Below are 8,995 nucleotides of genomic sequence, written 5' to 3'. Positions count from 1 at the left end.
GAGCCAGGCTCACACCTGTAATCCTAGCTACTCAAGAGCAGAGATCTGTGGATCAAGGTTTGAAGCCAGCCTGGGCAGGAAAGTCCATGAGACTCTTATTTCCAATTAACCACCAAAAAGCTGGAACTGGAGCTATGGCTCAAGTGGTAGAGTGCTAGCCTGGAGCAAAAAAGGCTCAGGGACAGTGCCCAGGCCCTGAGTTCAAGCCCCAGGACTGGTGCACGCACACGCACATGTGCGCACACACACACACACACACATAAAGATTTTTAAAAGGTTTTTTTCTCTGAAACAGCAAATATGGCCTTGGAAGTCCCTATCAAGGACTCTCTCGGTTTTGTAGAGGCTTTGAAGGGAACAAGGAAGTTGGGCAGTACGCACACGGACCATGTCTGCTGATACACTGTGGATTAGCCACTGGAAGATGAAGGGCAATGCTCAGAGCAAGGCCAGCAGGAGTAACTGCCCACTACCCACCAGGCCATTAGACATTGCCTTGGCATGTGAGAGGACAGTGAGACAGACCAAAGAACAAGTCTCCTGGCTACAGAGCCTAGGTGTGTGCTCGTTTGCCTGTGCAAAACTGACTGAGGAGTCTTGAACGTGGACCACGGTTCACCTCAGGAGCATTCACTTAGTTAGCAGAGGCAGCAGTCCCAGTTCACCAAGTCTTTCCTTGGCTGCCACCTCCCAGCCCTTGTTGGCCTGTGGACTTCTGGGAGAGGGATGCAGGAGCCCCTCCACCCGGACCTCTGGCATCAGGCCTGCCAGAGCCCGCCGTGCCCGCTGCTCTGCCAGCCGCCCCACTCCCACCACCAGCCGCACCTTCAGCAGCTGCACCTGCCGGCAGAGGGCTGTGTCACAGAGGCCCAGGAGCTGTTCCCGCTGCTTGGCGGGCAGCTCAGCTGGAGTGAGGTTCCGGCCGCTGGGAGCCAGGAAGAGCAGTGGACACAGATTGTGAACGAAGCAGTGATGGAAGAAGATGTCAGGCTGTACACAGAGGTTCCGGAAAAAGCCCCAGAATCGGGCACCGCTCACCTCTGACTGGGGACATTCCAGTCCTAGCACTGGCCGCTTAGGATGCTCTTGAGGAGGGGTCAGCACAGCCCCCCCAATGCCCAACCAGTCCCGGACCACATTCACTTCCCCAAAGGGTACCTGCAGGGAAGGAGAGAAACAAAAGGAGATTTAAACTGGAGACTGAGGCCCAGGCTCCAGATCAACTGATCCCTCTCCACCTTCCATGACAAGCTGGCCTGGACTCCCATCCAGCCTCACTTCACCCCACGTGTGAGACAAGGACTAATCAAACCCTGTGGTTTGATCCTGTCCATTCCTCGTGTATTCACTATGGAGTATGGCCCAGAGGAATCTATGTGCTCTACTTCTACCCCGACCAAGCTTTGGGACTAAGCTCATGGAATACACTGAGATATTCGGCCTAAACAGGGCAGGATGGTTAGTACTGGGTAACAGGTGACGAGGTGGAAAGGGAGCCGGGGTTAAAGGAGGCACAAGGGTAGGGCTGTCCGCTGTTCTCTGGGTGTCCTTCCAGCCCCAAGCCTCAGGCTGTCATTTCCATCGATCATCATTGATCACCTTTCATCACCCAGTTGGGGTCAATAAAAGCGATTGAGCCTCCAGCCCTGAGGTACCATCCCCTCCCCCATTGCCCAGCACTCCTACTGTGGGCAGTCACTCACTCTGAGCTATGAAAACCCATCAGGCAGCTCCAATCTGGAGCCTGGGACTGTTAATGAAGCTCTCCTCACTGACTCAGAGCCCCAGGCTGACAAAAATGCCTGCCTGGTGCACACACCCACCTCTGCCAACTTGTCTTCCTTGAGGATCCCAAAGGCCAGGTCTCTCTCCTGACCTTAGCCAGGCTCTAGGGACGGGGAAGATCCGGCAAGGGAAGGTGAGGATGGGGGATGGCGGAAGGAAGGGCTCTCAGAGGCAATTAGTGAATGGCTCACAGGGGAAATGGAAGTACCATTAATGTGCTTGGTAAACTATGGGCAGAGAGGCTGGGAGAGTGTCTGAGACCACAGGAGCCAGTGTGTGTATTGGGATGGGGTGAGGGGGGGCCCACACATGCCCACAGCCAGCCTACCCGAGCATCCACCTTGGAGCCTCCCACCCCACCCACCAGGGGAAGGACAAGACTTTTACCCCAGTCTGAGCCATGCCAAAAGGCCCCGGGTTCATGCCCAGGAAGAGTACTTCTTTGGGGTTCTGGCAGTAGCGAGTCACGTAGTTTCGATGGGGTTCCCACGCATAATCCACTGGATTGTAGATAATGCTCACAGGCTCGGAAAACTGCAGCTGCTTCAGCTGAGCATTGAGCCGAAGCTCCTCCTGCAGGAAGCTCTCAGCCAAGCTTGCAGGGCAGGGTGGGGTATCCAACGGGGCACCTGCAGGCTCATGATGGGGCCCTGGTGGAAAGGTCTGGGACACATCCATGCTGCCATCACCTGGAAAAAGAGGCAGACTGAATCCCCATCAGCAAGAGGCTCAGAGCTGGGGGGCACGGGGGGGGGGGGGGAGAGGGAGAGGGAGAATCCAGGCTGGCCAAGCCCCTATGGCCATCTCTTGGGCTCAGAAGGGATCCTGGGAAACCAAGCTGGGCAGACACCCAAGTATAGTAATCAAGTTCACCTCGCTTTTTTTTGAGGGGAGGGGGCTCGAAATCTAGACATGAGAACTGCCTCTTATCTTTTCACTCAAGGCTGGTGCTCTATCGCTTAAGCCATACCTTAACTTCTGGCTTTTTTTTGGGGGGTCCGGTCATGGGGCCTGAACTCTGGGCCCGGGCGCTGTCCCTCAGCTCTTCAGCTCAAGGCTAGCGCTCTACCACTTGAGCCATAGCACCACTTCTGGCTTTTTTTTTGCTTATGTGGTGAGGAATCGAACCCAGGGCCTCATGCATACAAGGCAAGTGCTCTACCACTGAGCCACCTTCCCAGCCCCAACTTCTGGCTTTCTTGTGACTAACTGGAGATAAGAGTCTCACAGACATTCCTTGCCAGGACTGCTGGGATCCTTCGCGCTCAGCCTCTTGAGGAACTGATTTTCGGGACCGTGATCCACCAGCACCTGGCTCTCACCTCACTTTGTTGGTGATGAAGGGCCCCTCCCCTCACCACTTCCCAATCCTTCCTCTTCATCTGTCACCTGAGAACAAGCAATAACCACCAAACTTCCAATAACATTCCCAACTTCCTTTCTATCAGGTGTAGGTCTGAGTCACTGGTGCCTGGGCCATGCTGGGCACACAGTACATTTGCTGGTGGCATCCTTTCTGCATAATATCATCCTTAATATGACAAGTCCGGCCAGGATGAGCTGTGTCCTGGAAACCGCTGTGCTGACGAACGAGCTGCAGGTGCACAGCCACTGCCTGGAGACCTGAGAGGGCTAATTATGACAGCCTCCAGGTGGTGAGCAATCGCTCTACGCCAGGCACACCTCATTGATCTCCATAACCACCCCATGAGGTGGCTATTATTGTTCCCATGTTACAAGTGAGGAGATTGAGGCTTAGCAAGATCAAGCAACTTGCCCATGGTCACGTAGTTAGCAAGTAATAAAGCTGGGATTTGAACCCACACTCTCTGAGCTTTTAACCACTCACGCCATCTTGTCTTTGATGGTTTGATCAGACACCCCATTGATTCTACAACCCCCGAACCCCAGCCCAGCTTCTTTCCCACATTCAAGAATCCTCAGTGGTAAGCAGGATGATTACCAGACTCTTACCGGCTATGTAACCATGACCAGAGCCTCAGCTTTCCCCATGCAAATACTAATAGTAATAACTACTCCGTAAGGTTATTAGAAGAATGGAATAAGATGCTATGTTTAGATGATGAGATGAAGGGAGAAAGAAGGGGAGAGGAAGAGGGAATAGGAGGCAGCCAGATCCTGCCAGCAAGTCTGACAAACTGTAAAAGCCATCACTTCACATCACTTCCACACAGACCCAGTGTTCCAAATGACCATTCTGCACATACTTTCAAAATGTCTTTCCTGTTCCAACTCTCAAAACCTAGTGCATGCAATATTGATTCCTACAAAAACAGTCAAATACACTCCTGGAGTTAACCATGACATCATCCAGTCTTCACCCAGGACAGCAACTCCCCCAGTCCTCCACACATCCAAATCACACATGTGCTTCAAGAGGCAGCCCAGTCAGGTGCCACTGGCTCATGCCTGCTATCCTAGCTACTCAAGAGGCTGAGACCTGAGAGTCAAGGTTCAAAGCCAGCCCAGGGCCGGATGCTGGTGGCTCACGCCTGTAACCCTAGCTATCAGGAGGCTGAGAGCTGAGGATCACGGGCAAGAAAGTCTATGAAACCCTTTATCTCCAATAAACCACTAGAAAACCGGAAGTGGTACTGTGACTCAAGCGCAGGGAGAGCGCCCAAACCCAGAGTTCAAGCCCCACAACCGATGAAACAAAACAAAACCAGCCCAGGCAGGAAAGTCTGTGAGACTCTTATCTACAATTAACCACCAGAAAACCAGAAGTGGTGCTGTGGCTCAAGTGGCAGAGTGCTCTCCTTGAGCTAAAAGCTCAGGAACAGGGCTCAGGCCCAGAGTTCAAGCCTCATGACTGACAAAAAAAAAAGCAAAAAACTAAGGAACAGCCAGGCACTAGTGGCTCACACCTGTAATCCTAGCTATTCAGGAGGCTGAGATCTGAGGGTCACTTTTCAAAGCCAGGCAGGAAAATCCATGATGACTGTTATCTCCAATTAACCACCAGAAAACTGTTAGTGGTGCTGTGGCGCAAGTGGTAGAGCACTTGCCTTGAGCTGAAGAGCTCAGGGACAGCTCCCAGGCCCAGAGTTCAAGCCCCATGACCGACAAAAACAAACAAACAAAAAAAAACAGGGAAGGTAGCTCAGTGGTAGAGCACTTGCCTTGCATGCCTGAGGCCCTGGGTTCGATTCCTCAGCACCACATAAGCAACAAGAAAAAAAGCCAGAAGTGGCGCTGTGGCTCAAGTGGTAGAGCACTAGCCTTGAGCTGAAGAGCTGAGGGACAGCACTCGGGCCCAGAGTTCAGGCCCCATGACCGGACCCAAAAAAAAAAAAAAAAAAAAAAACTAAGGAACAGACCTCAGGCCCTGAGTTCAAGTCTCAGAAGTAACACACACACATAAAGATGCAGCTCAAACCAGCCCCAACAACATCCCCCACCTGGCCCCACATATCACGACCTGGGTATAAATTATGGCAAAGGCTCTCAAGTTGATTGGCCCCTAGTCTCCAGTTGGTGGCACCACTGAGAGATGATTAGATCCTGAGGATGCTAACCCTAACCTCAGCTATTTGGAGCTGTGAGGGTCTGACTGGAGGACATAGATCCCCAGCGGTCTGTCTTGTAAGAGGATATCTTGACCCTAACCCTTCCCTCTCCCCTTCACTTCCCCATCCTCAATCTCTGTGCTTCCTGGTCGTCATGAGGTGAGCAGCTCTGCCCTACTACACCCTCTCCATCTTGCTGTTCTGCCTCACTCAAAACAAGCCTTACAGCCATGGGGCCCATGGGCCATGGGCTAAAAGCTCTGAAACTACGAGCCAGAATAAATCTTTCCTCTCTTGTTTTTCTCAGGTGTCTGTCACAATGATAAAATGTCACTGGCATGCACACAAGATCTACTGTGGAGCCAGGTGTCTAGTTTACACAAGGTGATTCAGCTGGTTGAAAGCTAAGAGCCATTGGGTGTCACCACGGTTTTTTTTACTGGCTTCTTTGTGAATTCACAACCAGATTCGGGCAAATCAGGGCCCAGGCCCTATTCAATTTCTCTCATCTTTAAGGTATTAGTTCTTTTTAGGTACTCAGCTCTATCCATCCTTAATCAGCTGCATAAAATTACCTTCCGCCAAGACGCTTCTTTTCCAAGTGATGGGCATCAAACCCAGGTCTCTGAGCATATGAGGTAACATGCTACCACTGAGCTACAGTCCCAGCCCCACAAGGAAACATTTGTGACAGGCAACTCTCTACTTTTCCTTTTTTTTTTTTTTTTTCGGGTCCAGTCATGGGGCCTGAACTCTGGACTGGGAGCTGTCCCTCAGCTCTTCAGCTCAAGGCTAGCGCTCTACCACTTGAGCCACAGCGCCACTTCTGGCTTTTTTGTTTTTGCTTATGTGGTGCTGAGGAATCGAACCCAGGGCCTCAGGCATGCAAGGCAAGCGCTCTACCACTGAGCCACCTTCCCAGCTCTACTTTTCCCTTTTATGTTTACTTTTGGCAGTACTGGAGATTAAAGATCTCACACATGCTAGGCAAATGCCCTACAGTCTTTTTTGTACCAGTCCTGGGGGCTTGAACTCAGGGCCTATGCATTCCTGAATTTCTTTTTGCTTAAAGCTAACACTCTACCACTTGAGCCACAGCATCACTTCCGGCTTTTTCGGTTTATGTGGCTTCCTGCATGCTAGGCAAGCACTCCACCACTAGGCCACATTCCCAGCCCCTTTCTTGGCATTTTAAATTGAAGATAAGAGTCTCAGAGACTTTGCTGCTCAGGTTAGTTTTCAAACCATGATCCTCAGATCTCAGCCTCCTGAGTAGGATTATAGGCATAAGAAACTGGGGCCTAGAGTCACAGTCTTTTATTTTGATACTGAGTCTTACTAAATTGCACAGGCTGGCCTCATACTTTTAATCCCTTTGCTTCTACATCCCAAATAGCTGGGAATACAGGTACAAACCACTACATCCAACTTCTGTACCCTGAGTTCACTCAAGCTTCAGCGGCTTACCTGGTGATCCGTTTGTTTTCTAGGGTTTGTCGGGCTCTGGATGTGTTTCTATCACAGCTGGACCTTCCACAGGACAAGGACCATTGTTCTTTCTCCTTCTCAATCTCCAGTTCAGGTCAAAAGTAGCCTCTTCCTCCAGCTGAGACTGCTGTGTAAATACTGACACAACAGCTTGATCCATCAACCTATTCTCTGATCCTAGAAGAAGAAGAAGAAAAATAACAATCTGGTCTTCCCAGATTAAGCTAAGAAGTCCTTAACTGAGCAGTGCAGGGCCACCTGTAGTCATAAGAAAGTGGGAAAGGAAAGTTTGGCAAACTTAGATGTTCACTGGGACCTTGCTTTGTACTTTTTTTTATGTAGCAGCAACATTAGAGATTCAGCTGCTCTATCTTCAGATTCCCCACAAGTCTATATTGAGTCTGTCTGGTGGTGGACATAGCAAAGATGAGGGTATGCAAAAGTGGTAAGACTGTTTTCCTGCTCCAGAGTTTTAAGCCTAATCAGATAGCAAGACATTTCTTAAGGTTCTCTTGAACATGGTATTGAGTTCTCCTCTGTATAAAAGTTACATATTCCAGCTGGGAAGGTGGATTAGTGGTAGAGTGCGTGCCTCGCAAGCATGAAGCCCTGGGTTCGATTCCTCAGCACCACATGAGCAGAAAAAGCCTGGAGTGGCGCTTTGGCTCCTAGCCTTGAGCTGACAAGCTGAGGGACAGCACCCAGACCCAGAGTTCAGGCCCCATGACCAACAACAACAACAAAAAAGTTACATATTCCACAAACCTACCACTAGTTGTTACCGTATATTTTTTTTCAATATTTATGAGACTTACTGTGGCCCTCTCCTGATGAATTTCAAATTGTGGCCCAGGCTTGTTTTTTTTTTAATCTATCCTGTAAGATGACAGATAAAACAATTTAGTTGTAATACGGCATAATTTGAGTTTTAAAATCAAAACACTACAGGAGCCCAAAGGAAGTAACTTCAATGTTCTATCTAAAGGCACCAGAAGCCAGAGGCTTAAAAAATGTAAGGCTTGATGGGTGCCAGTGGCTCAAACCTATAATGAAACATTTGCTAGAAAGATTCTATCTGCAAATAACAGCATAAAGCAAGAAGACTGGCTGCAGTCATAGAGAGCTTGTCAAACCAGTGGAAGCCCTGAACTCAAACCCCAGTACTGAAGGAAAAAGAAAAACACTTTATAAAATACTGTCAAATAGGGTTAGGAACGTGGCTTAGTGGTAGAGTGCTTGCCTAGCATGCATGAAGCAAGCCCTGAGTTTGATTCCTCACTACCACATAAAGAGAAAAAGCTGGAAGTGGTGCTGTGGCTCAAGTGGTAGAGTGCTAGTCTCGAGTAAAAGAAGCTCGGGGACAGTGCCTAAGCTCTGCGTTCAAGCCCCAGGACTGGCAAAAACAGACAGACAGATAATTTCTGACAATTCAAGGCAATTTATTAGAAATCTAAGACAATATCCATACTCCTGTCCTTCAGAGGAGGAATCCACAGGCACAGTAAAGAATACAAAAACATAAACTTAAAAAGGCCCTCCTGAGCCCGACGCTGGTGGCTCGCGCCTATGATCCTGGCTACTCAGGAGGCTGAGATCTGAGGATCGTGGCTGGAGGCCAGTCTGGGCCAGAAAGTCCATGAGTTCAAGCCCTAGGACCCGCACTCCCGGTTCTGAGGGTCTGGAACCACACGAATCTCCGCCTGCACCTGCTTCCATCCCGCAGGCCTTGGAGCAGGTTCTTCGAAACTGGGGCCTGCTCCGAACAGAGCCCGCGAGCCCGACCCTCTCAATACCGGCCCGCACCCCGTCAGCTCCCGGAGGACCCCGTCGCCCCAGTTTCTAGCCTCCAACGCCCTCACCTGGTCCAGCAACACAAGCGGGTTCCGGTTCCGGTTCCTGCGCAAAGGACTCTGGGAGTCGTAGTCTCCATTACTTAGGGAAGGAGATTAGCTGGAAGAGGCCACTTCCGCCGGAAACGCTCCAATCCCCGGAAGGCGCGCTAAATTAGCTCTGTTGCTGCGAGTTGTGGTCTATGCTTGCTGTCCAGACTAAATAATAGGGCGCCGGTGGCTCACGACTGTCATCCTAACTATTCAGGAGGCTGAGGTCTGAGGATCGAGGTTCGAAGCCAGCCCGGGCAGGAAAGTCCCAGTTCACACCCCAGAACCAGACAGAATCCCACACACAGTAGT

At 50.5% G+C, this 8,995-nt stretch overlaps 1 protein-coding gene across 3 annotated transcripts; it reads right to left on the bottom strand.

The window, feature by feature from the left end:
- Positions 1-274: 274 nt before the first annotated feature.
- On the bottom strand, positions 275-8,679 carry Smug1 (single-strand-selective monofunctional uracil-DNA glycosylase 1). Of its 3 annotated transcripts, none has more exons than XM_042698873.1 (5): positions 8,663-8,679; positions 7,619-7,679; positions 6,783-6,980; positions 2,173-2,474; positions 275-1,158 (listed from the first exon to the last, which is right to left on the bottom strand). In XM_042698873.1, exons 4-5 carry the CDS (start codon positions 2,461-2,463, stop codon positions 631-633), a joined length of 819 nt encoding a protein of 272 aa, XP_042554807.1. In that variant the 5' UTR covers positions 2,464-2,474; positions 6,783-6,980; positions 7,619-7,679; positions 8,663-8,679; the 3' UTR covers positions 275-630. The 3 variants fall into 3 exon arrangements, with proteins under 3 accessions (XP_042554807.1, XP_042554806.1, XP_042554808.1); XM_042698872.1 differs by lacking the exon at positions 8,663-8,679 and adding an exon at positions 8,510-8,646; XM_042698874.1 differs by lacking the exon at positions 8,663-8,679 and adding an exon at positions 8,607-8,628.
- Between the last annotated feature and the right edge of the window lie 316 nt (positions 8,680-8,995).

The sequence above is a fragment of the Dipodomys spectabilis genome, unplaced genomic scaffold (assembly GCF_019054845.1).
Source record: "Dipodomys spectabilis isolate Male_0828 unplaced genomic scaffold, ASM1905484v1 ptg000234l, whole genome shotgun sequence".
Lineage (NCBI taxonomy): Eukaryota > Metazoa > Chordata > Mammalia > Rodentia > Heteromyidae > Dipodomys > Dipodomys spectabilis.
Note: the sequence above shows the minus strand (reverse complement) of the source record. Positions and strands in the feature narration are given on the sequence as shown.

What these genes read in the sequence shown, in the direction of transcription:
- Smug1 (XM_042698873.1), bottom strand. Translation starts at nt 2,463, where the DNA reads ATGGATGTGTCCCAGACCTTTCCACCAGGGCCCCATCATGAGCCTGCA. An exon ending in TTGGCATGGCTCAGACTGGG is followed by an intron (nt 1,159 to 2,172) that starts GTAAAAGTCTTG and finishes CCTTCCCTGCAG; the next exon opens with GTACCCTTTGGGGAAGTGAA.